This window comes from Leptosomus discolor, chromosome 3 (assembly GCF_034619465.1).
Source record: "Leptosomus discolor isolate bLepDis1 chromosome 3, bLepDis1.hap2, whole genome shotgun sequence".
NCBI lineage: Eukaryota > Metazoa > Chordata > Aves > Leptosomiformes > Leptosomidae > Leptosomus > Leptosomus discolor.
In genome coordinates, this window is record NC_141393.1 from 43,971,951 (window position 1) to 43,998,417 (window position 26,467).

The window sequence follows — 26,467 nt, forward strand, 5'->3', positions numbered from 1 at the left end:
CAAGTAGCTGTGACATTTCTTGTCCACGTTTGGCAATGGGAGTAATACAGAAGAGCAGTGAAAGAGCCTTAGCTTCAGTTGGGTATGCCCAGATACCACCAGTCCAAACACCAACTAACCAATTATTACGAACAATCCAGCAAAGCCAAGACACAATTTTAAAATATTTTGTGTATATAAATGTTTAAAATTTGAAGCCTAATTTCTTCGGCAAGTTTGAGATCTAAAAGTTTTTGAAGATGCAAATCAGAGTGTTTCAAAGAGGTGCTAGGAATAAAAGGGGATCTGGTCTGCAAGGAGAGCAATGTGTATAGTGTGTTGATGAACTAAGTGAGGGTGCAGTCAAGATTCACGCTGTTGCTGCTTGTCTCCTCGTACATGGCAAAAACCTTTTGAAAATGGCAGCCTGTGCCTTAGAAGGTGAAGAGCCAGAATGACAGCACACTCACTCCAGCTTTCTGTACCCAGAGTCTAATAATGTAAATAAAACCTGGAGAGATTGGGTTTGAGACACCTCTGTGCTGGCCAGAACATCTCTGTCCCTGTCAAAGGAATGACAGTGATGTAGCTAAGGATGGAGACTGGCTAACCGTGGCTTTCTAGCAAAGTAGTGCCCTGCTCCACGTGCTGGTGGTTGGAGAGATTCCCTTCCCCCATGTCTGTTCTGTCTGCACAAAGAAGCTGGAGCAACTTCAGGAGGGGCAGACTGAAAGGTTTGAAAGTAAAAAACACCTGGATATGAAGAGAGGGGAGCTGGGACTGGGGCCATCGGGGCAGAGGGGAAACGAGCAGTGAGAAGGATGGCTGATGGAAAGAGAGCAGTGTTAGTCTGGTATCACAACTGCATCTAGGCAGAGATTAGGTGGTTCAGCTGAGGGAGAGAAGCAGGAAAACCTCTCTTGGCACATAACCTTTCCTCAGGTTTAACTTGAGGCTGAGAACAGTTGCTCTGAAGTGAACCTGATGGTCAATTGGACAATTTGAAAGTGACAAGACAGCAAGTGCCTTGTGAGCAGAGACACTGGCTAGGACCGAAATGTGGTCTCTGTTTTGCAGATGTACCTGTGCTCCCCCAGAGACCATGGGCTCTACCATGCATACAAGGAGATAGGTGTGACCAGCAATAGCGCAGCCAGAAAGGCCAAAATGGGTCTCCTGGCAGGCCAGCATGAGCCAGGGCTGGGATGAAAGGCTCCACCAGACAGGGGGAGCTCTTGGTGCTTGGTCTCCCAGCGGAAGGTGAGATGTGCTGGTGGTGATCCGGCTGCAAGAGGAGAAGGCAGCCTTACCTTCTGCCCTAAGTCAGAAGCCAAATGACAGTCATGCTGTAGAGGAATTGTGCTTTGCTAGCTGGGGTTTATGCTTTGAGATGGAGCTCTGTCAAAGCTTGCCCAGCCAATGAATGGATGCTGTTGACTCTCTTGGGTCCTGCATGCAAGACAGTTCAGTATGTGCATCCAAACTATGAAGGAGACACCTAGTCCCCCTCAGGAGGCTATCCTGGGGGTACCTGTGCATGGTGACCCTGTGGGTATGTGCTTGTTTCCACGCTGGCCCAGGAGTAACATATCTTTTGAGTTTGTCTGGCAGGAGACCAAGACTCCTGAGAGAGAGCAGGGCTGTGTGCCTCGGAGGCCTCTGCTTGCTCTTCTCTGGAGGAGCAGCTGATGTCCTGGGTCTTGGCCAAGAACCGATACCATTGCCTCAATGACAGTCAGATCTGTGGTTTGAGAAACACTGATGGGACCTGCTGTATCTTTAGTTTGAACTGCTAAAGCAATGCTACCCATCCCATCCAGGACTGCCGCAGATGGTGGCATGGTGGGCATGCAGGGAATAGAAAACGTTCTGTTCGGGTACAGAAGTGGCCTTGAGAACTGAAAATACTGATGTTGTCCACTTCTGTGCACAGCACAACCTGCACGTTTTTTTGAGATAATCTGCAAAGCAGGGAGAGGGGAGGCAGCGGGGAGAAACCTGCTGCTCGGGCTGGTAGGGAAGGGTAGCAGCAAAGAGCATGCACCTGGGATAAGATGCTCCCTGGGATATAGCTCCTGCCTGTTCTGGGGAGAGACCTGCAACCTCAAGATGCTCTTTTTTTTTTCCCTCTTGTGCATGTGGAACATGCACTATGCTGCTTTTTTAATTCACCTTGTGCTTGAAGCACTGGTGAGCTTTAACAGGGACAGGGTTTATGGTGGGGCTGCCAGACCTGTTGCCAGCCGGGTGCTGCAAACCTGCCATGGGTGGGAAAGCCCAGCCTGGGTTTAGCTGCTGCTCCGGCTGCCTCCAGGCATGTCCCCGCTGCGGAGGAGCCCCTTGCAAGTCCCTCTGCGTGTCGGGCCACTTGCCCTGGGCCGCTGCCAGCCGGCCCCGCTCCTGGGCTTGCTTCCTCCGGGCCCGGGCGAGACCTCAGCCGCCTCCCGCATCGGGGGGCTCTGGGGCTACCGCCGCCACCTGCGGCACATCTGCCGGGGGGGGGGGGGGGGGGCGCTGCCTCCAGCTGCGGGCACAGCTGGGGGGGTCGGTCCAGCTGTGAGCACGTCTGCCCCGCCGGGGCCCGGGCTGTGCGGCTGGGGACAGGATGCGGGGTGTCGCCTCCAGCTGCGGCCACACCTGTCCTGCAGCTGCCGCCGGGGGCCGCGGGAAGGAGCCCCCGGGCCGCGCCCCCCGCTCCCCCCACCTCCGGCGGCAGGTATGTCCCTCCCCGCCAGCACTGCCAGCATCCCCCTCCCTCCATCCCTCCTTTCCTGCCTCCCTCCCTCCCGCCCGCCCTCCGCCTGCATGGAGAGAGCCACAGAATGGCGGAGCGAGAGAAAGGAGCCGCATCCCCGCCCGCCTCCTCCCCCTTCCTGGGGCTGCACCTCGCCTCGCCCCCCAATTTCAGGTACTGGCCAACTCCCCCATCCCCGGACCCTCGCGGGGCTGCCCCTGCCCCCCCTCCCCCGGGCAACGCTCCCCCTCTGCTGCAGCCCCCCGCACCGCCGCGCCGGGCCCCCGCCTCCTCCAGCGCTTCTCCCTCCTCCCCGCTCATCCATCTCTTCGGCCCCCCACCCCACCCATCCCTTCGGCCCCCCGACATCAAGCACCGCTGAACCCCCGCCGCATACATCACTCCAGCCCCCCCATCACTGCTCAACCCACCCACCCCATATGTTGTTTCATCCTCACCCCATATACCGTCGCAGCTCCCACCAGCTCCCCGCTTGGCTCCATGTCCACCTCCACCACCACCACCACCCCTCCCCCCCCCCCCGGCCTCCTTACCTGTCTTATCTCCACTTCAAACACCTCTTCCTTGCGAAAAAAAAGCTCATCTCTTTCCCCACCCACAGGAAAGCCTTTTTCTAGCCCTTTCCTAGAAATCCCAGGTGCTCTCGCTTCCTTCCCACCCCTGTGAAACAGGAACCCCAAGTGAGATGGTGGGAGAGTGCCAGAATTGATCCTCAGCTGTACCAAGCGCTCCCATCGATTTGGGATGCAAGGGGCTGTCTCTCCTCCAAACCCCAACGAGGCTGCTCACAGGGACTTCCGATGGCACAGGCCAGGCCAGAGATGGCCGTGGGCTTTGGAGCCTCCGGTGCCTCTGGGACAGGGGTGCACTGGGCGGGTAAGGGAGCTCTACCACTGCCCATGGGTGCGGTGCCCGGCGTTGTTCGCTTGCCATCCGGGGGAGGCTCGCTGCTTCTGGCAGCCGTGCTATCGTCAGCCATTGCTCCCTGCTTGCCTCTGGCACCCAGGGGTGCTGTGGGGGAGCTGGCTGAGAAGGGGGGGGATCGGTACCGGCTGCTTTGTGTGGTGAGATTTTGGAGAGGGAAGGGAGGGGCTGGCCCACACTTGGGGCCATGGTTAAGCTCATGCCTACCTCTGGCAGGCCCCAGCTCCTGAGGTTTGGGGGCTGGCGGGTCCCTGTGAGGAAGCAGGTATGTGCAGTCAAGCTATGGTGATATTCAGGCAATTTACCCCTCAAGGGATCCTCTGCTCTCGGAACCCCTTTGCCGGGTGGCTCCAGGGCTTCAGCAGCCGCCTCCTATTGCAGTGCTGCCTGCGAGAGCTGCTGGGAGCTGTTGCAACATGGCTGGGTAAACCCTGCAAATCGAGTGATTAAATGCTGCCTCTGGAAACGGCCACCATGGAGAAGGGGCTTGGCCACCAAGCCAGGGGCCGGAGGCTGAGCTGCTGAGCAGCTCCAGGGCTGTGAGAGGGTTGGGCTTGCTGCCCAGCACTGTCCCAGATGCAGTGGCTGTCCCCTGGGCACCCTCCTGCTCTCCAGCAAACAGCGATGCCTGGGGAGGGACAATGAGGTGCTGCTTCTTGCTGTGCTTCAGACTTTCAGAAAGGGAGCCCAGTGCACTGGCAGCCTGCCCCAGGGAAGAACTGACCTCCATGGGGGAGGCTGTGATGCTGTGGGGAAAGCTGGAGAGCCAAGGCAGGGGTGCAAGATCTTCTCTGGGCAGTGAGCTTGAGGTGTGAGCCTTGAAGTGGAAGGTGATGTGCCTGAGCCTGGGGCAGGGTCTGGCTGACCAAAGGTGATGTGACGGGGAACGACATGTGAGAAAGGAGCCCTGCTCATGGAATGTTTGTAAGCTAGGTTACGTGGCACAGCCTGAGTTGTGCCTGTCCCAGCTCCTGCTTCCCTGCCATGGGGGCTCAGTGAAGGGCCGTCCCTCATGGCCAAGCTAGCGCTGGCAATGATGAGCATGGCTCAGGGTGAGGGCTCATCCCGCAGCTGGCGGCGAGGTCCCGGGTGAGCCCTACCCTCTGCCCCAGCTTGCTGCCTGCAGGACAAGGTGTTTCAGCTTTTCTGCCCTCTGGTACCTTCACCTGCTCTTCCGGCTCCCTGGGGGGTGACATGCTGGCACAAGTGTTCGGTGATTGGTTGGCTTGAATCGAGAGAGGCCTTCGTTCTGGCCAGCAAGAGGCCTGATGGGCTGGGGTCTGCAGCTCTGAAGAGGCCAGGGGTGGTGGTCTGGCAGGTCCTCATTGCCGGTGGTTTGGTGTTGTCTGAGAAAAGATGGGAGGAGAAAGGTGGTGAGGCAAGCCCTCCTTTAGCCAGGAGGACCTCCAGAGGTGGCTGCTCACCACGACATGAACAGCAGCATTTTAGGAGACAGCAGTTAAAAAGTTCTTCTCATCCGGCCTCCCTGTTGTCCTTAAGCCTCCCAAAGCCTTGCAGCGGGGACTCACCCCGCTGGGGCTCCTTAGCATCTTTCTCTGGGACACTGTGTTGCAGCTCCCTGTCCTGCCAAGAAGCTTCAGGCCAAGTTTTCCTGTGAGGGGGTCTCTGGGGCCTCTTTGGGGCTGGGGGGGCCCTCTGTCCAGTATAAGAGGGGCAGGAAGGGCTGGCACAACCAGGGCGCAGCTGGGTGCAGGGCCCCACAGCGCTTACCATGCTGCCTGTCCCGCTGCCCCCGGGAGTGCAGCTCTGATGTAGCTGGGACCTGGGGGGGCGGTCAGCAACCGATATCCTCTGTCTCCTGGAGATAATTTTGCTGCTAAAAGCAAAAAGCATCCACCTAGCTGCTGGGGCAGGAAGTCTCCTAGTGAAGGAAACCCTTAGGGAGTTATTTGCATGGGTCAGGAGAGAAAGGGAACTACCCCGCTGCTCGGGGAGCCCTGTGGATAATCACAGCCTTTTCCCATGCTGTTGTTGGGGCCTTGGGAGGGGAGGAGGTCTCTGGGGGAAGGAGACCCCTCCATCTCCTCTGGAAGTTCAAAGAAGCACCTTCAGGCTGAGGCAAAAATCAATCCTACCACTGTGGGTTGTTTTATGTGTCTGCTGTGCTCATCTGGAGCCATCGGAAGAGCCTATTCGGAGACGATGAGCTGGGCGTCAGAGTGGGGCTACCTGTCTTCTTGTGAGGGGAGACGAAAGGGCTGTCTTCTTTTGATGGAGAGAGAGGTGCCTTCTCCTCAGTTCAAATAAAGAGTCTCTGTGGTTCTTGTGATAGAAGAGAAAAACACAGGGCCAGCCAAATGTACAATAGAACTATTTTTCCCACTGATGCTGGTTACAGGACTTCCACACAGCACTCCTGGGAGCACAGTATCGGAGTACGGCCCAGGCAGCCAGGCTTGTTGGAGCCCCCAGCTCCATTGTGACATGTTGCCCTGGCCAAGTCCCCACGTGGCAAATACTGCACAGCGGCAGCGGGCTGGTGGGGGTGATGCTGTAAGTACCCTTTTCCCTGGCAGGGGGTGGGGTTGGAGGGAGGCACAGGAGGCAGGTTTCATTTTAAGGCTGTTATTAAGACTGTGATCAAGCTGCTCCTGCCATGGGCAGGCTAGCGGCTGCTTCCGCTCATGCACCCACATGTGCTCCCTCACTCACAGTTCCTGCGTGTCATGAGTTTATCAGTTCTCATGCATTCAGCAGGGCTGCCAGCCTCCGAGTGCCTCTCAGCACACCCTTCAGGAGAGCACCCATAATCTCTGCAGATGCAGAGCTCGCCCACCCTCGCAGCTGGGGGCAACCTCCCATGTACCTGCACCCGTGTCACCACTGCTGCCGCTGGCGAGGGAAGTTGGCCAAAATACCCGTGTAGGTCCTGCTCAGATTTTTACTGCCAATGATAGAGCTGAGGGGAGTCAGAGCTGTTTCATTTTGCTGATATTTTTAGCCTCTTTGAGAAGCAAGAGAGAAAGGCGGGGGTGTTTCCAGCACAGGGAGTTGGGGGGGATAACAGAAAGACTTCCTTGTATCTCATAGGAAGTCCTGGAGCATCCATGTGAGAGGCGAAAAGGGCTGGAGTAATACAGAGATAGGGAGTTCTTTATTCATCACATTAAGCGAGGAGGTTTCCAGCAGACAAAGTGCCTCCAAGCAAAGCTGATAGGGAAGATGGAGCCCTGGATACCGTTATCAGAGAGCTGAGAGACAATGAACACAGTATCATGTGACAGTCGCTGGTGGCATGGCAGTGGTGGGGTGAGAGCCAGCAACAGGTTAGCTCAGTGGAGTGCTCCAGGTCACCTGGTGAGCTGGACTCCTGTGAACATCACCCACCTTAACCCAGCCAGGGATAAAGCTGGGTCCCAAGCAGCTGGCAGTGCTGGTCAGGCTGGTGGAAGATGCACCCATCACTCACAGCCCCTGGGCTGGGGAGCCAAGTAGAGTTCCTGGGGTGGGTGCCTGTGTGGGGCAGGAGGGCAGCGCTGCAATGGGTAGCAGTGGGGTGCAACCCTGCTGGGTGCCACAGCGGTGTGCATGCAGCTGGTGGGGAGGGGGATGCCCTGTCCCCATCTTGAAATCGGAGTGGGCGCCTCTTTACCATAGCTGCTTTCTCTCCATCCTGGTGGGGCAAGGGGTAAATGGCTCCACAGGGACTCACGGTCTGCATTATGCTGGTGGGCAGCAAGTGGGTCCGAGAGGTGTGGGGGTGGAGGATTTTATCTGAGACCACTACGCCAAGAGTTTGTTGGCAACGCCTGGCAGTCCCTCCTGGGAAAGGCCCCTATTTCCTTCGGCATCAGAAGAGGAGTGGGAGCTGGCAGAGCAGCTCACCAGGCCAGTTTCTCTGGCCCTTAACAGGGATTAGACATTGGGGAAGTTCAGGGATGGCTCTCCCTGTGGTGGGAGCGGGGCTGGTGGTTAGGTGGGGGTGGATGGGGAAGGGGCATTGCTCCCGGCACTGCTCTGTGCCAGCTGAGCTTGCCCCTTGGAGAAGGTGCTCCTCTTGATTCCCTCTGCTCAGGGAATGCCGCGTTGCTGGTCCCGCTGTGCTGGAAACACTCTGGCCTTTGCGTCAGTGAGTGGCCCTGCTCTACCTGGCAAGAAGCCAGACAAATGCTCCTGTTTCCCGCCGAAAGGGATCCCATCACTGCAGTGGGGCAGAGAGGGGCAGAGCCCCTCGTCCCTGGCTTGGCCAGCGATGGCCGCAAGGGTAGGAGGAGGAGGAGGAGGCTGCATGGTGTGTGTGTCCGTGCCGGGGTAAGCAGATCCCTTATGCCTGCTGCGGGTGCTGGGGAGCGTGTGCTGGAGCAGGACCAGGAGCCGGGCTGGCTGGCTGGCAGGCGGAGACAGTCAGCAACCCCAGCAGAGTGCAGGGACTTGGCACTGGCTCAGCTGGGGAGGTTATTTTTTTTTTCCCCTCCAGGACAGCTGATTCCATCTATTTTTAATGAGCTTCCCCAGGTTGCGCAGTGAGGAGATAGAGCAGCGCCAGCAGCCACAGACTGCGACGGGGCAGGCAGAGGGGCAGAGGGTGCCCAGGGCTCAGCTGTCATCTCCCTCACTCCTCCTCGCCCCAGGCCTGGGGGGCTTTTTTGGGGTGGGAGTGCGTCCCCCAGGGAAAGAGGGTTCTCCTCAATGCAGCTGCCCTTGAAAATGGAGTCAAGCACCGAGGAGGAGAGCTGGCTGGAAGATCAGTGGGAGAAATGGTAGGGGACCGGCCGGGCCTCGGGGAGGGGGGGCTGTCCTTTGGGCGTGCAGGGGGACTTGGGGCAGCCCCTCGCCCCTGGGCACATCACCCTTCTCTGCGAGCAATGGCCACAGGACAGGAGCAAACTTGGCACCCATCGAGCCCAAAGTTTTCCCAGCTGCACAGGAAGCTGCATGGCAACTCGGTGCTGGAGTGGCAAGTGCGGTGGGCTGCATCCTGCCACGCACCAGCATCTGCAGGCAGGGCCAGTGCTGGGCACCTGCACAGAATCTCCCCATCCCCAAGAGCGTGGGCAGCTCTGTCTGTCCCCATCCTGGAGCGGGGGTCGCTGCCATGCACCCCAACTGCTCCCACAGAGCTGGGGAGTCCCTACCAGCCCCACGGCAACGTTACGCCTCTGGCCAGGACCTCACAGCGCCTGTTGTCCTCCCCATGCCATGATGGGTTGAGGCCCCAAGCATTAGCAGCTGATGATGTCCCACCCTGGCGACCCCCCATGTAACTGGAGAAGAAATCAATTTGTGCTTTCAAGGCTCATCATGAGCCTCCTGCTCCATGTTCCCTCCCTTCTGTGGGCAGCAGCAGGAGATGGGCGAGGAGGGGGGAGTCCGGACATCCCACCCTGTGCTGAAGGCTGGGTCCCAGCCCCGCCGATGCGTCTCACAGGGGCTGCCCCCATGGGCACAGTCATTCCTGGACACCTTCAGCCCAGGAGCCCACCACTGGCAGGGTCCTCAGAAACATGGAGGGAAGATGCTGCTTCCTCCACAGGCTTCTCCTGCTCCTTCGCCTCTCCGCAGGCTGGGACAGGAGGTGTTATCCCTCCATGGCACTGGCTTGGTGCCACTGCAGCTGGGCGAACCCCAAAGTGTGCGAGCGATGCTTAAAGTGAGGGCGGGAGCTCTGCAGGTCACAAAATACTCTTCTCCTTCCTTCCGCACTGGTGAGGACCAAGCCAGAGAGGGGTGATGGGCTCGGTGTGGTGCTTTCACTTGAGTGTCTCCCAGCCTGAGGAGTTGGGAGCAAACAGAAATGGCTGCAAGCAAAGCAGTGCCCATGGCCACTCCAGACAAAACTCAGGGGGACTGAGTTGGTTGGCAAAGGAGTTCCAAGCTGGGCTCTTTTATTTACCCCCGTGGTAATGAATAAGCGAAAGGAGCACTGCTTTACCACCACGGAGAAATATTTTAATGCAGAGAAGCCAGGAGCGCCTTGCTGTCCCATCAGGGACACAAGCAAGCATGCGAGGAGCCCACTCATCAGCACTAAAAGGATATCTTTGTAAACTTTTTGAAGGGGTGTAATGAGCCTGTAGGGCTGACAGCCCAAAGGGACCCCTGAGGCCATGCAGGCGGGCTCAGCAGCACAGATGGCTACACGGATGCCTGCAGTCACCCCAGGGAGTGATTTTGGCATGTAGGGAAATCACTGCCCTCTGTTACTGCAGGCACCTGGGCTGAGACAGTCCTCCCAGCTGTGGCTCGGGAGCTGTTTGTGCCATGGCCAGTGGTTTTGTGGTGCTTGCAAGGTCTGTGGGTCTTGATGTGGTCACCTGTCCCAGTGGGTCCATCCTCCAGCTGTGCCCTGCCAGGACCCCCAGCCCTTCCCCTCCCTGTCACCCGAGCCTCTGGGACAACCCCAGATTGTCCCTGGGATCCTGGGAGCCGAACCTACTGGGACGGGGCTGCCTGGGCTGTCTGTCCCATGCTTTCCCAACCTGCACATCCCTGCTGCCTTTGGTTAGGCAGGGGCTGGTTTGGGACACACTCTTCCTGCCTTCCAACAGCTGCAGACCATGCTAGGCCCAGCCATTCGGTGCAGACCAAGCCATCCCCTCTGGAAGGAGCCCCCTTAGCCCCCTTCCCAGTGTTTCTTCCTGGTAAAGACCAGGAGAGCCTCTCCCGGGCCAGGTGGTGCTGCTCTCTGCCCGCAGGCAGCATGCCGCCCCCCCCGCCCGCCGCCTGTGCAGTGGGTGATCATGCCATCTTCACTCCCTCCAGGCTCACCCATGACATCAGCCTCGAGGAGTTTGAGGATGAGGACCTCTCCGAGATCACTGACGAGTGTGGAATCAGCCTGCACTGCAAGGAGAGCCTGGCCACCCGGGTAAGCATCATGGGGACAGGGACAGGGATGGGAATGGGAAGAGCATGCTTGTAGGGCTGGTGGGACCATCAGCTCCCATGCAGGACCACTGGGTCCCCAGGCCAACAATGCTTCCTCAAGACGCCCATTGCCACAACACCAGTCCCCTTTGCTCAGCAGTGCCCTCTCCTCACTGCAGCACAGCACAGACCCTTTCTGAACCAGCCAAACCCAAGGGACAAAAAGAGCATCTCGAAGCTGGTGCCTTTTGATTCCTACTGTGCTGGAGGGGCTTGAGGTTGTTCCTCAGGGATGAGCCTAAGGGCTTGGGTGCGACTAGGGGCATGCCCCCCATTTGAGTGGGATGGCCAGTGAGCCTCTGGCACCCTATGAGCATCCTTGGGAAGCAAGAACACGTGTGAGGTGGCACCAAAGGTCCCTCGTGGGCTGTGTCTCCTGCCCGCATGTGCATCCCTGGACCTGGAGGCACATCTGGGCTGGCATGGTGAGAGCTCTCCTCTGCTCACCCGAGGTGTTCCTTCTGGCTTGCTAGCTGCCTTTAGCAAGAGCTGTCCTCAGGCATTTGGAGACTGGAGGCTGGTGAAACAGGGATGGAGGAGGTGGGTCTGACCCCAGCAGGCAGCAAGTGAAATAAAAATAGGATCTGTGAAGCCTGTGCAGATGCTGCAGGCGGGTCTGCCATCCACCTTAAGCACTCTAGGGCACACTGTGGAGATCCTGACGGGGTTCACACCATTATTTGTACTGCCCAAGAAGGCCATGGGGGTAGAAATGTGGAGATAAACTGAGAATTACATTAGATTTGGAAATATGCAGGGATTCTGCATTTTGCTAATGTGTTTCATGCTAAAGTGATGCAAATGCTGGAGGAGGAGCCAAATGGTCTGAGAATCATTTCATCTCCCAGGAGAAATATTTCCTCTGCAAAACTGATAAAGACCCAGCGAGGAGGGGAAAGGCAGAGGAATTTGTCTCAGACTTAAAATTAGAAAGTGAATTGTGGTGTTGGGAATCCCTTGTTGCAGGCAGGAGGGTGCAGGCAGGAGGCTACAGGCAGACCTCATCCCTGGGAGGTGAAGATGTCCTGCTGTGCTCCCTGGTCTAACTCAGGACCTTCCCAGCAGAAATTTGGCTGCTTCTGGAGATGGGGCTGCTCTTCCACATCTCTGCTCTGAGGGCACAGCCGCAGCGAGGGCAGGGCGTGGGGAAGATCCTCCTGCCTGCAATAGGTAAGGCAGGCAGGGGCTGTGAGTGTGTCATTGGATGCTTCCCATTAGCTGTCCCAGTTCTCCACTGCTGATAACACCACTGGCCTTTTACGACAAGATTTCTTTTTTCTTTACTGACTGCCAGCCCTTGGCTGAGGTTTGGCAGGGAGGATAAGGGGTTGGGAGGGACTTGCAACTCAACTGCTGCAGCCCTTCCTTGAGGATGAGGGAAAATATACTGGTTTGCCCATTTGAAACAGTTTACTGAGGGGTTTCTACGTCCCTGTGTTGCAATGCAGAGATCTGACCCTTGGTAGAGGGTTTGCTTGGGCTCCAGCAGTAAGCCTCATGCCTTTCCTGGAGACGGCTCAGAGCTGCTTTGCACCAATGCCTGGGAGCACTCAGAGTCTGCTGGGGTGGAAGGGGGATGTGAGGCTGCCCCCGGGGAAGCAATGAGCTATTCATAAACACAGCAAAGGAAGAAGCCTACCACGCTCAGAAAAAATGCCTGCTAAAAATATGTCTGAATGGTTTATACGGGATCCAGAGGATTGCCCGAGGAGCAGAACTGAAAGCGGTGACAGCAACAGCAGCGAGAAGGGCTTTTCAATCCCAGACGTCAAAGGTGAGAGCCAGGGAGCTTTCCAACCCAATTGCCGTCCGGAGAGAGCTCAGGGCAACAGGGTTGCAGGATCTGCCTGATGGAAGCAGCCAGGCCCAGAGGGAGCAGCTTGGCCAGGTCTGTGTGCGGCACGGGGGCCAGCAAATCAGTAATGACCCACGGCCGGCATCAGCCAGCTAATTGCATCACGTGGGGATGGCTGGCTTGGCAAGTCCGTCTGACGCCAGGGCCAGGGCCAGGGGGGGCCCATGCTGCTGCCCTACCCATGGTGAGCTCCCGGTGCCGGTGCCACAGAACACCTGTGGTACGTAGCACAGAGGGTTGGCCTTGGTCGCCCCCGCGGTGCCAGGTGGCTGGCAAAAGCCCAGTGATGGAGTGAGGGATGCGGGATGAAAGCGAGCTGCTGGCTTGCTGGATCGCACCAGAACAGAAAGCGATGGGGAAGGGAAGAAACACAGGCTCTGGGGAGCAAGGTGAGCCGCGGGGCTGGGGGCATCCAGATGCTCCGAGCTTCTCAACCTTGCTAGCGAGTCTCCAGAGAGATGGGCAGGCACAGCAACCCAGCGGCAAACAGGAAAGCACCAGGAAGGAGTGAGGGGACAAATCATGCTGGAGGGCTGGGAAGGCAGCTGCTGGACAGTGACCTTGGTGAGGCAGCGGGTCCATGCAGAGCCACTCGGTGACAAAACCCCATGGCAGGATCATGTGGCCAGTGCAGAGGTCAGCACCCAAACAGAGGTGGGGTTTGGGGATTTTTTTTTTGATCCTGGAAAAACAAAGATGACTTCATCGTGGGCTATTTTAGCAGCTTTCCAGAAATAGTGGCTTAAACACACAGAAACTCCAAGGAGGCATAGACTGGTGTTTGTGCAAGAGGGAACTATCCAACGACGAGGACTACACCTCATGGATGGGAGACCATGTACTAGAGTGAGGAATAATCCCAAGCGTGGCTGAAAAAAACCTTAATTTCAGTGAGAAGTCCTGTGTGAATGAAAATCATGAGTGAAGAGAGGGGTGGGCTGAGGAGAGGGCTCAGTGGAGGAGCAGCGGTGCCTCTAGGGCTGTTGAATGTCAGGACAGGAGGCCAGCTGAGGCAGATCAGGAGCCGCTGGGGCAGAGGACACCACCCCCACCTCACAAATGAAAGTGGCTGGGTGCATTGAGAGGGACAATTGCAACAGAAGCACCAGGCCTTTGCTGGGGTTTAGCCTCAGTTCAGTGGCTTGAAAATCTGGGGTGATGATGCCTGGTTTCAGCAGGATGAATCCCAGCAAACAGCCAGGCTAATAAAGGTTAATAAAGGCTCAGTGCCTCATCTGTATTTCAGGAGCTGCAGAAAATGATTAACGCAGGAATGAAAAAAAAAAATAGAAAAGAAAAGAAAAGAAAAGAAAAGAAAAGAAAAGAAAAGAAAAGAAAAAAAAATACCCTCCTTGGAAATACCTGAGAGCTTGAGAATGAGTGCCCAAAGGAAAAGAGCCTATATAGGGCTGTGCTGAGCCTTCATGGTCCTCATGAAAAGGCCTGAACCAGCCACGCAGATACAGATAGGTGGAGAAAAAACCAAAACACTTTGTTTTTCCAGCATAGTAAGACTGCTGGAAATGCCAGGCTTCCTCTTGATGTTCACAGTCACTGATCCAGTGTGCTGCTGGCAGCAGCCACCCTGGGAAGGCCAGCGGGACCCAGTGCAAAGGGAGAAGCAGCTGACATGAGCCTGCCAACCTGCTGATCCAAGGACCGGCGGGGAGCCGGCTGCATGGGCTGGGAGCAAAGGATACAGCAGCAAGGCGGCTGCTTGCTCTGGTCGGCTTTTCAAAGGCTGCTCCGTGACGCTGCCTCTGTGATCCATCGGCAGCTGCACCTGCACCAGGCTGGGGGCAGAGAGGTTTCTTTCTCCTGATGCTTTGAAGCTGGGAGCAAAGCAATCACAGTCGGGTAGTAGGGAGAGGGGACACAGTTGTCCCCTCTGCTTGGCAAGTCACTCTTGCTTTCCCATGCTCATAAAATGCTTTTCCCAGCTGAAGATTTTGTCACTCCTCTTCTGACAGAGAAGGCTGCAGGGGTGGGGGAGCAGGGAAGAACCTTTTGCCCGCTCAACCATAGAGGGTAAGGACCAGGGTCATTCACTCCACTCCTCTTAGAAGACCCTTTTGTTCCTAGGGAAGCAAGCAGCATCCATCCCTTCCTGGGGTCAGCAGCAGCTCCCATGCAGGTGGTTCCCCTGGCTAGACCAGTGCTCCCAGGAATGCTCCCAGCACCTTGCAATTCCACCAGGGCTCGCGCTACTCCAGCCCCTGTGACCACAGCATTGGGACCATCAGAGACCACTTGCTGGACACTGGGACTTTTTGCAATTGGGATGGCACCGTGTGGTTGGAGATAGCATCAGCAGGAGCTCACCAGCATCACGGCCATCCTAGGGACAGCTCTGTAATGGAGGCGTGAGCCTCCCCATGACTGCATCAGGGCCCTGCTACTGCTCTCCTACAGATTCTAATCTCTCCCACAAGCTAAAGGGACTTTGGGAAGTCACCTCACCAACATGTCTGTGCTGACATATAAGCATACTCAAGCTGGCCTTAGGTGACATTCACTTGTTCCTAGAGGGCTCCTGAGGCAGCCTGTTCTGGTGGGGCAGCATCCTTCCAGTTTGAACGGCTTCCCAATGTCTAGTCCCTGCTCTCACTTTGCAGATCACTGCAGTTCCCACTCAGATGGTAAGGTGATCTATTACTGTGTGGTTTCAAAATCACTTTGTTGTGCTACAGGCCATTAATAAGCACCTGCAATGGCTGTAGTTTCCTCCCGGCTATTGAACCTGGAGTAGTGCATCCCTCTTAGGGCACGCTTTTCTTCAAAACAGGTACTGTTTTACTTTTCTGCATCCTTCTGGGACTTTCCCTCCTCTGTGAGTTTTCCGAGTGATTGCTACAGCTACAGGATTACTGAGGCAGCATCACTAGCAGTCTAGGTTGAACATCACCAGCTGACGTGAATACATCTACCTTGACTAGGTATAATCTGTTTAGCTGGCATTTCCCCCCAGTTCTTTTCCTGTGCCTCGGTTTCCTTGTTAAAATCCACGGGATTTGCCACAAGCAACTGGTGCCACAGAAACACAGAACTTGCTATATGAAGGCTAACATTAAAAACAAGAGAGTTAAATGTGTAAAGCCTCAAGAGGGTGAGTTTTGATGGCAGCGCTTCTCCAGGTGCTCACCCAGTACCTGCCAGGACAGCAGCAGGGACACTGGGGTGAAATGTTCCCTGTGAGAGGGTTCAAACTGTGCGTGCAGCAGGCAGAGCCCTGCCTGTGCTGGCTTTAGTCTGACAGTTTAGGAGCTGGTAGCAGCAAGAGCTCTTGGAGGGGCTGCCAGAGTTGCTGGGGCTGTTTCTTCTCCCACAGCTCAAGCGGCATCCTCCATGCAGCCGGAGACACAGATAGCATCAGCTGCAAAAAAAATGCCCTTCTTCACCTCCGCCCACTGACGTGCTTTTCAGTCACCACAAACAGCTGATAACATGGGGAGTTCAACCCATTAATGCCAAGTCACAGCCTTTATTGCTGGCTGCAGCACCCTGTGCATGTGCAAGCTCCGGTTACTGCAAGGAAGGTGGCTTGGGAAGGAAACCACTGACCTTTAAACACCTGCAGCTGCCAGGAGACATTGGTGCCTTTTCACCCAGCACCACAGTGACAAGAAGTGCGATGGCTCAGCGCTGGGGCCCAGCCCGGGTGGCGCGGTGGGCCATCTGCTCCTCACAGCCCTCACTGGCCATGGTGGCCACTCTGCTCCAAGAGTGAAAGATGCAAGTGGGAAGAGCGGGGCTGCCGCTAGCCACCAGCGGGTGACTGGAGAGCTAGTGCTGGGCTACCAGCTCATCAGGCATCCCTTCTGCACAGCTTCAGGTCCCAATATGTGCAAATGCAGGGTGTATGAGAAAAGACTTGTTCAAGATGAGGAGGCCAAGGGCGATGTAACTGCTGTCCTCGACTGCCTAACAGGCATTACAGGGAAGAAGGAGCCTGACTCCTCTCAGAGGTGTGCAATAAAAATTTCAACCCCATAGCGAGAAAAAGTAGTAGCTGTGCAGCACTGGCACCAGTACCCAACATGGAGGTGGGTTCTCTATCTGTAAGGATATTCAGGTGTGGTGGGCAAGGCCCATAGTGACCTGCTCCAGGCAGGGGCTGGACCAAACCTCCAACCAAAATGATTGCACGCTTGTGTGAGTCCCAGTTGCCAGGACAGGAACCATGAAAGGGCATGGTCTGCCTGGTGAGGAAGAATCATAGGGCAGCCCAGGCTGGAAGGGACCTCAAAAGATCACCTGGCCAAACCTTTTGTGGGAAAGGGAGCCTAGATGACATTATCTAGCACCCTGTCCAGCCTTGTGTTGAAAACCTCCCGCAATGGGGACTCCATCATGTCCCTGGGGAGGTTGTTCTGCTGAGCGATTGTTCTCGCTGTAAAAAATGCCCTTGTTATGTCGAGATGAAGCCTGGGTGTGCACGTTCATGTGCTTCGTGGTGAATGCGATGGTCACACGTACCTACAGGCACCCGCCTGGAATGAGGTGATGGGGGGCTGTCCCGTCACCCAGGGACGGCGAGCAAGGACGGATGCTGCCCCGCGGCTGCCTGGGGAGGCGGGGAGGGGCTCCCCGGCCGCCGGAATAAACATCCCTGCCCCTTTAAAAGGAAGAGGCCGCCGGGTGCCGATGCAGCTGCACAGGCGTCGGCCCCCCCTTGCCCGGCCCCGGCGGGAGGCGCGGCGCGGCGGCTGCTGGCCCGCCCGCCCTCCCGGTGGCCTGATCGCGGCCGCTAATCCCGGCAGGGCCATGTGAGCCGGCAGGGCGGCGGGGCCCGGGCGGCGGGCGGCGGGGAGGCCAGCCGGCTGCAGGCGGAGATGCTCCAGCTCGACCTCATCGACGCGGCGGGGGACGCGCCGGCCGAGGAGCAGACGGCGCCCGAGCCGCTGCAGAAGGAGCCCCCGGCCGGGACCACGGATGTCTACAGGCCGAAGCGACCCACAACGCTCAACCTCTTCCCGCAGGTGCCTCGCAGCCAGGTGAGGCCGCGACGGGGGGGACTCGGGGCAGGGGGGGGGGGGGAAGTGCAGGGGAGGAGGAGGGATGCTGCCGCCGCCGGGGGCTTTTGTCTCGGAGGGATGGAGGGAGGGATGGCGGGGCTCAGCTGGAGGGATGGTGGAGAGAGGCCCCGCTGCCCCTCGCCGCGGTGCCCGGCGGGGCGGCCGCCCTGCACCGGGGGGTCCCTGTGCGCCGCCGCCCGCAACCCCAGGCCGGGCGCAGCGCAGGCTCGGCCCCTGCTGCGGAGTCGGGGGAAGCGGTCTGCGGGCCCGGGGAGCACCGGGGCGGGGGTCGTGCTCACTCCTTGCCGGGCAGCCCCCTCGCACCGCCGAACCCCCACCGGCTGTGTCCCCTGCCTGGGCTCGGCGGGGGTGGATCCTTCCATCCCTGGTGCCGAGGTGGGGAAAGAACAGGTCAGGAAAGGGGCATCAGTGTGGCAGGACCGAGCTGTGCCCCCAGCAGGGCCGGTGAGGCCTGCCAGAGAGCTGTGGGCCAGGGGCACGGTGGGGTTGGGGAAGGGACCCCATGAGGATGGCGAGCAAATGAGGCAGGGTGTACGGAACGTGTGAATGAGCCATTGCGGGATGGGGCACCATGCCGTGGGGTCGGCAAGCCCAGTGCCGGCATCCCTGGCGAACAGCTGGCTGGGCTTCAGCTGCCCCAGATCGGGGGCAACACCAGCCCTGGGACAGCATGGTGACACCGGGTGCCCCGTGCCTGGCAGTGGGGACTCAGTGACCTCTGTTCCTGAGCAGCGGCACCCAGCAAAAGAAGCATTAATGTCAGCACCCCATGCAAAATTTGAGAGACAGAACGGCAACGCCCAAAATGGTGGCCAGGCGGACAAGGGGATTCTGTTGTCTTGCTTGCGCTCAAGTTTTGGATGGTTTTCCCCAAGACTGCCTGCCCCGTGCAGCCATGGGGTTGCTGTCATCCCTGGGGCAGGTGGCGTTTTGGTGCCCCACACACTGACCCTCTGAGCAGTGGCCCTGTCTCTCCTGCAAACTTCATGAACCCGTGCAAGATGTGCGACGTGCAGGGCTATTTTTGCCACCTTCCTGCATTCAGCCATGCCTTCTGCCAAGTAGGAGGATTTTCGTCGCGGTGACGTTCAGCTGAGGAGCATGAAGCAAGAGGCAGGTGTCCCTGTGGGTGACAGATGGGGAGTAGTCAGAGCTGGGTGTCACCAGCCCAGCACCAGCAGCTGATGCCAGCTCTCTGCCTGAGGCCACGGCTGGGAGGAGGAGGAGGAGGAGGAGGAAGGCAGAGAGCCAGGATGGGCGCCCGCAGGGCAGCTGGCACTGGAGACAAAGGCAGCAGGGCTGGGGGGGCGCAAGGGGAGCCCCACCAAGCATAATGGACAAGGGGACAGTGGCAGCCTTGTCCCACTCTGCGCAGGGACCCCAAGGAGCAAGTGGCACGTGGCAGCCACATCCAGCTGGGAGGATGCAAGTGGCCCATGGCAGCCACATCCAGCTGCAGGGATGGGGGACAGCAGGGCCCCCCTCCACGGCAGCCAGTCCCAACTAGTGTCCAGAGGTGGCAGCAGGCCTGCTGGTAGCGATTTGGGAGGCGGGGAGGTGGGATTTGCATAGACTGTGGGCTGGGGCTGGGGAGCTGATGGTCCCCTTGCAGGGGGATGGTGGAGTCTGTGGGGCTGCACCTGGAGCCACGAGTATGGCCCAACCTGAGGACATGGGGAATGGGAGGTGGGGGCTTTGCTGCAGCTGGCAGTGGAAGCCCGGAGGCAGCGGGGATGGATGCACAGGGCTGAGGGCATGGCTGGCTGGGGAGGGCAGTGCTATTCGTGGCATCTAGCAAGTGGCAGAAGTGCCGGAGGCAGGCTGGCTGTAAGGTGCTTGGGGTGTCTGTTCTGGATGCCTAACTTTGGCCACGTGTAGCGCCCCCAGGAGAGATCAGGGTGCAGGGCATCCCTTTGGGATCAGCCTGGGAGATCCACCTTCACCAGTGTCAGACCCTCCTGGCCTGCCCAGCTCCTGACTCCTGTAAGGTGGTTAGAAGAGGGACCATGGCCTCCCACAGCTGCAGTCTCCTTGTGCCAGGCAGGGTGTGCACCATCCCACCCTCTGCTCCATCTTCTCCTTGTGGGGCTAGGAGCTGGCTTGGTGATGTCTCGGTTGCTGCTGGGCTCTCTGTGATCATCATCCCAGGCAGATGGCCTGGAGACAGTGAGAGGAATATCCCCAACTTCCCAGGAAGGGAAGAAACAGCTGCTGGGACAGGCTAAGTTCATCCTCTGAGACCTTGTGAATGCGTCTTGACCCTAGCTGGGCATTGCAGACCCTAAAGCACCCTGGCCCTGTGGGGTGGGTGGTCTCGGTGGGCTCTGCCTGCTGCGTTGCTGCCTCCTGTCCCAGCTCGGGCAGCCAGGATGACTCGTGTGCTGGCCCCATGGCACTTTGCACACAGAGGCCATCGCTGCGGCAGCTTGCCTGGCCTGTGTCCCGAGCCATCATGTCCCTGAGAAAGGCAAGTGGGGACACGCTGTTATTTGCCTTGGCACAGGAGAGGCTTGCAGAGGCTGTGCTGGGAGGTTGCTGGTGCCCTGTGGTGGGGATCTCTCCCCTCCCTGCATGGAGACAGGGATCTGGGAGCCACAGTTCCACAGCGTGTGACTCAGTGGACTTTCAGGGCAAAGGCTTGCTTCGTGTTGGTGGGGTAGCAAAGCAAGGATGGATGGGGCAGCTCCTGTGCTGCTGGTAATAGCTGCAGGCTGCTGATAAGGCCGTGAGAAAATCCAGGGAGTCCCACGGGGTCTTAGTACTTGAGCAAAAACTAACGGTGTGGAAAATGTGACTGCTGCAGCTGGGGGAGGAACACCCAGTGCCCCACGGGAGGGGCTGGGAGTGGGCAGCCAGGGAGAACCTATGGGTGGAGGAGAGGATGGAGGCCAGGGCTGGGGCTGCAGCAGACAGGATGTCATGCCTTGCTGAGGCAGGCAGGGACAACTTGTCCCCCGTCTGCAGGAGGGAGGGCCCTTATTAGAGGTTACCTGGTGGTCTTCAGTCCCCAGGTCTCGCAGTGAGGCTGAGCGCCTGTTCCCCTGTGTGCACACACATGTGCACATGCATGACTGGCCACCCGGGGCAAGGCAGGCAGGGCACAGCACCCACAGAAATTCACCTGAGCACAGATCCTGCCTCTCCTCTCCAGCTGATCAGGATGGATGTCTGCTGGTGAACTATATATATATGTGTGTGTGTGTGTGTGCATGTATAGATACGCACGTATATATATACGTGTGTGTGCATGTGTATGTGTGCCCCTATACACACTCAAAATGGATGATGCCAGTAGCAGGTGTTAAGTCTATCCAGTAGCTGGCTCCCAGCTGGGCAGCAGCACATTCCCTGGCCCTTGGGACTTCCCCCATTTACTAAGCTGGGTGGTTTGAAGGTGAGCAGGGCCAGAGGAATAGGAGCAAAGCAGCCCAGGCAGGCTCCAGGCAGGCTCAGCTCTTGAATTTTTGGCTTGGGACCATCCAGCCATGGGGTCCTGCATCTGAGTCTCGCCAGGGCAGATGAATACATCTGTTCAGGCCAGGCTGTCAGCCTCCTGGCTGGCTCCTTGCCTGCACTGCTTCAGCCACCACGCTAGCTCTTGCAGCAGTGGCATGGTGAGATGTGGGGCTGGTGGGGGGTCCCCCCAAGCACCACATGCCCAGGCAAGGGGGGAACCGAGCGAGGTGCTGCAGACCCGGGGAGGGATGGGTGCTGCCACCACCATGCCACGCACTGTTTACTCTTCAGGCTACAAGGCGGCTTTGTTGTTCTCCTTAGGACACTCTGAATAACAACTCTCTGGGGAAAAAGCACAGTTGGCAGGAGCGGGTGTCCCAGTCATCGTCCCCTCTGAAAACGGGTGAGTTCTTGGGCTGTGGGCCAGGGGCAGCTCCTTGCACCCTTTCATGGCTCTCAGGAGTGAATCTGCTGCTCAGAGCCTGGGGCAAGTGGTGCCAGAGCAGGAGGTTGGGGAAAACGTCCCAGATGGATGCAAGGCATGTCCAGCTTGAGTCTGGTGGCATCCCCAGCTGGGAGCATCACCCCCTGCAGGGCTGTCAATGATGCTCTCCTCCCCCTCCAGGTGAGCAGACCCCTCCCCACGACCACGTTTGCCTGAGTGATGAGGTCAATCACCAAAACAGCACAACCTCCACCAAAGACCGGGGCACATCCACAGAGAGCCCGTGCCGGCGCACAGCAGCCACCCAGATGGCACCTGCCTGTGTTGCCTCATCCCGGCCACCCGAGAAGCACCAGGCCACCAGCCGGCCCCCACCACATGGCGCCAGTGTAGTAGTGGTGACATCAAGGGGCCCCGAGGCCCACCGGGACCGCATCCGCTACCAGACGGATGTGAGGCTGGAGGCCACAGAGGAGATCTACCTGACACCTGTGCAGAAGAACTCGGACCCCCTGGAGACTGACAAGCCGTTCCTGTCTCAATCCAGTGAGAACCGCATGTCCATCAGCTCCGACATTGACACCTCTGGCTATTCGGCCCTGGCAGGGAAAACCAACCCCTCCATCAGTGAGGAGGACGAGGTGCTGGACTACATGTCCTCCCCTGACAAGACAAACCTGCCCAGGGCCTCCTGCGGTGGTGGGAGTGGTGGCTCCCGGCCAGGACACAACCTTCAGAGAGCCTCCGTGAGTTCGGACACCAGTGCCCTCTCCTATGACTCAGTCAAGTACACGCTGGTGGTGGACGAGAACATGCAGCTGGAGCTGGTCAGCCTCAAGCAGTGCTACTCGGGCTATAGCGACGAGAGCGACTCGGCCACTGTCTACGACAACTGTGTCTCCTCTCCCTACGAGTCGGCCATCGGTGAGGAGTACGAGGAGGATGCACTGAAGCATGACTCTGTCTGCCTCTCCGAGGACTCCACCCCCGAGGCAGACATCCACTTCTCCAAGAAGTTTCTCAATGTCTTCATGAGTGGCCGTGCACGCTCCTCCAGTGAGTACTGGGTGCTGGGGGGGAGGTGGGCTGGTGGCTGCCTGCCCGGGCAGCCCTGCCTATCCCTTGTACGAGACTGAGAGGACGCTCAGGGCCCCACAGCGAGGTGGAGAGCTGCCAGCAGGCACCAGCCCCAGCTCTGCTTGCTGCAGCCTGTGGCTATGTCTCTGGTGGCTGCGGAGATGGGGGTGGGGGGCTCAGAAAAGCCTTGCAACCTGCAGGAGTGGGTGGCTGGAGGTGTTTCAGGCTGCTTTTTTGGTTAGCCCAAGGTATGGCTGTACTGAGGGTGCTGAGGGGAAGGCTGGGCTGTCTCATAGGGGGACAGCATCCCTCCTGGAGTGTCCCCCTCCTCCCTGAGCCCAGAGGAGCACTGGGGCTGGTGGCATGCCCTGGTAGGCAGGGCTTCCTGTGGCACGTCCGATCCCACAGTGCTGGTGACACCGGCTGTCACAGCTGTGCAGAGTGGTGCAGGGAGATTGTGGTCCCAGTGAGGATCACTGGGCACCAGTGTGGTGGCTCTAGCCATGCCTTTCTCTGGTGTGGCACTGTACTGCTTCATCTCAGCTGAGCCATCCCCCAAGAGCATCAGCAGCCTGTTTGACGTGGTGTCCATCCCTTGGTTGTGATGCTGACTGCACAACACTGAGATGTCCCCCTCTGTCTCCGTCCTCAGGTGCTGAGTCCTTTGGGTTGTTCTCTTGTGTGATCAATGGGGAGGAGCAGGAGCAGACCCACCGCGCTGTCTTTAGGTAAGCTTGCAGGCACGAGTGGTGTCCCCAGCTCCTCGCAGGGCAAAGCTCTCCCACCACAGCGGGGCCAGCCCAGACCCCCGTGTTTACATCTTTTGGGAAGCCCCGGGGACCAAACCACTGCCCATAGGTCATGTCCAGCCCAGGAGTGACATCTGCCCTGAGTGCTGCAGGGGCAAGACCTGCAAGGGCAGCTGGGACCTCTGGGGAGCAGCATCGGTGGTGCCATAGGGATACCCTTGCCTTAGGTGCCAAGGTGCTGCCACCTTTTGACCCTAAATCTGCTCAGATGCCTAATTCAGCATCTCAGGTCCCCATGCCTGGGCCAGCGGCCGGTTTTGCATTGCCCCGTCCCCCAGCAGTGTGCCAGTGAGATGGCCACCAATGCTGCTGGCCAGACAGATGCTAGTGCCTCCCTGTTCAGGTTTGTGCCTCGCCATGCGGATGAGCTGGAGCTGGAGGTGGATGATCCTTTGCTGGTGGAGGTGCAGGCAGAAGATTATTGGTATGAGGCCTACAATATGCGGACGGGCGACCGGGGCATTTTTCCTGCCTACTATGCTATTGAGGTCACCAAGGACCCAGACCATATAACAGGTACCGAGCCTCTGCGCGCAGCCTGCTGACATCCCACATCTTGTGTCTGCCTTCTCTTTGCTGGTGCCGAGCAGGGGGATGGAGGAAGGATGAAGCTGGGCACCCGGCAGGGACCGATGGGCAGCTTCTGGTGTGATGCCAGGAGCTGGTGCCCGTGCTGTGGGAAACCTTCCCTGGGCAGGGAAACATGCAGGGGTGGGAGTGTGGAGCAGGGAGGTGGATCTCAGCCCACGTTTCCTGGTCGCCAGAGACAATCCTTGCTGTGTGCTCTCTTCCAGCTCTGGCCAAGAGCAGTGACTGGGTGGACCAGTTTCAGGTGAAGTTCCTTGGCTCAGTGCAGGTTCCTTATCACAAAGGCAACGATGTGCTGTGTGCGGCCATGCAGAAGGTAGTGTCCCACCCCATCCCTGGGAGCAGGAGCACCTGCTCCTCCTGGTGGCAGGGCAGAGCCTCAATGGGGAAGGGAAAGGGTGCACTGTCATAACTGCTCACGAGTGTCGGGGCTTTGCCTCTCTGTCTTCCCCCCCTAGATTGCCACCACACGCCGCCTCACTGTGCACTTTAACCCACCCTCCAGCTGTGTCCTGGAGATCAGCGTGCGTGGGGTCAAGATTGCCGTGAAAGCCGACGACTCCAAGGAGCATAGCAAGGTAGTGCCCCCTGCCCAACTTGTCTCGTCCCTTCCCCAGCTGCTGGTTCATGCCCCAGGTGCTACAGATCATATCTGCATATGAAAATGGCAGGTCTTCACCCTACATCTGAGGGTATGAGAAACATACCCTCACCATCAGCAGGATTGTAGGCCCACCTCAGGGTCCTTCATGCCCAGTGGCTCCCAGGTTTGGACCAATCTGCCAGCTGATGGCCTTGCAGCTGCCAAGCACGTCGCTGCACTGGGATGCTGTGAGCTGAGCTGCGCCAGTAATCTGTCAGCTGCTCCTAAACCTTTCTGCTACTATTTTGAGCAGTGTCCTCCAGATCTGCCCTGTAATCTCTTTAGCTGGCTATGCCAGGCTGCTGATTAGCATTCTGCATAAGTAGCCTAACAAAGCACGGTGAGATGCTGGGCAGAGGCAAGCAAGGGCTTTGCAGCAAGCTGTTGGGAAACCTCCCCTACAGCTCGGGGGGCGGGAGGAGTTCATGGCTCTGAGTGCTGTGACAGAGAGTGGGGCTGGGGTTTCTACAAGTCTTGCCTGTATCTAGAGGATGCCATCAACTTTAGCTGCACTTTAAACTTATATACGTTCTCATTTCTGGCTGGGACCCTTTGAACACCCAGGCCTGAATGACTTATTTAGTTCTAAGTTATCCATTCACCTTCTATCTGTTGGTATTTCTGAGAGCCTTTTTAGTGAGGGAGAAGGGCTGGGTGTGCTGAGTGAAGAGCAGCGCTGATTCTAGCCTGAGTACAGCCTAATGCAGGGCCTCCAGGGAAACCCTGCAGGAGCTGCTGGAGGTAGAGGCAGCCAGGGTGGGAGCTAGCAGGGCTACCCGGAAGAGCATCCTGTGTGGAGGTGCTCAGGGCCATCCTGCAACCGCTGCTAATAGCGGCCCAGGATCAGGCTCCAGTTCATTTCACTGCTCAGTCCAAGTGCATATTTCCAGGGGCCAGAGACTGCCTGCCCCCCAGGGTGATGAGGAGGAAAGCTTTGACAGTTTGTCTCTCTCTCCCCCAGGTAAACAAGTGTAGCCATTTTTTCCAGCTGAAGAACATTTCTTTTTGTGGGTACCATCCAAAGAACAACAAGTGAGTAGTAATGAGGTGCAGGGTGGCTCTCAATGCCAGCAGGAGGCTTTGCTGCCTTCCTGCTCCCCAGGGCAGCACAACTGGGGCTGGGAAGGGGAGGCTTCTCTGTGCCCCGGTCCTGAGGGCTCCCTTTCCCCTGTGAGCCCAGGGCTGCAGTTTCATGCAAAAGCAGCCTTTGGATGGCAGTTGCATCCCAGCTCTGGGCATGGGCTGTGGCAGCTGTTGGCCACTAGGGTTTGGGGGGGGGGTGCAGGTCCCAAACCTCTGTGCTCAAATGTGAGTACACCATGGGGGTGCTAGGGCGCCTGTGCCTGCTTGTCTGCTGGTGGTCCAGTCACACCCACTCTCTCTGCTCTCAGATATTTTGGGTTCATCACCAAACACCCTGCTGACCACAGATTTGCCTGTCATGTCTTTGTCTCGGAGGAGTCCACAAAGCCGCTGGCGGAGTCTGTAGGGTGAGTCCTGACTGGGCAAGGAAGGCTTGCTCCGGAAGGGCAGGAGGAATGAGGCAGCCAGGAGGAATCCTGCCATCTCCCCATACATGTAGGGCTTGGACCTGGCCCCAGGCTGGCATCTCTTCCCTCAAGCGAGAGGCTTGGGGCGAGAGCCAGGGCTGACAGGCCTACAGGCAGCATATCCCTGACAGCACTGGAACAAGTCCCAGTGCAAGGCTTTGTGGGCAGATGGCTAAAAGTCATGCACTGTGCAGGGGATCAGAGCAAGGATGGAGACCCTGCGGCTCTGACGGCAGTTCTGGGCGAAGGCAGGAGGGGCCAGGGGCTGGAGGGTCAAACTGGCCGCAGGGTAGGGAGTGAGGGTGAGAAGGGAAGTGGGGCTCTGTAAATGCCTCATGGGGATGATGCTGCTCAGCTTTGCACGGTGCTGTGTTGCAGGAGGGCTTTTCAGCAATTCTACAAGGAATATGTGGAGTACACATGCCCTACGGAGGACATCTACTTGGAGTAGGGGCTGGCAGA

At 58.1% G+C, this 26,467-nt stretch overlaps 1 protein-coding gene across 2 annotated transcripts; it reads left to right on the forward strand.

Moving 5' to 3' along the window:
* The first annotated feature begins 2,801 nt into the window (after positions 1-2,801).
* MAPK8IP1 (mitogen-activated protein kinase 8 interacting protein 1) lies at positions 2,802-26,456 on the forward strand. Of its 2 annotated transcripts, XM_086462808.1 has the most exons (13): positions 2,802-2,887; positions 10,382-10,487; positions 11,717-11,740; positions 17,180-17,395; positions 21,215-21,296; positions 21,519-22,394; positions 23,068-23,143; positions 23,568-23,740; positions 24,019-24,128; positions 24,271-24,390; positions 25,417-25,487; positions 25,847-25,945; positions 26,384-26,456. In XM_086462808.1, the coding sequence occupies exons 1-13, from the start codon at positions 2,802-2,804 to the stop codon at positions 26,454-26,456; spliced, it is 2,112 nt and encodes a 703-aa protein (XP_086318934.1). The 2 variants fall into 2 exon arrangements, with proteins under 2 accessions (XP_086318934.1, XP_086318932.1); XM_086462806.1 differs by lacking the exon at positions 11,717-11,740 and having other exon boundaries at positions 17,162-17,395.
* Positions 26,457-26,467: the final 11 nt, after the last annotated feature.

What these genes read in the sequence shown, in the direction of transcription:
- MAPK8IP1 (XM_086462808.1), top strand. Translation starts at nt 2,802, where the DNA reads ATGGCGGAGCGAGAGAAAGGAGCCGCATCCCCGCCCGCCTCCTCCCCC. An exon ending in GCCTCGCCCCCCAATTTCAG is followed by an intron (nt 2,888 to 10,381) that starts GTACTGGCCAAC and finishes CACTCCCTCCAG; the next exon opens with GCTCACCCATGACATCAGCC. An exon ending in ATCGTCCCCTCTGAAAACGG is followed by an intron (nt 21,297 to 21,518) that starts GTGAGTTCTTGG and finishes CTCCCCCTCCAG; the next exon opens with GTGAGCAGACCCCTCCCCAC.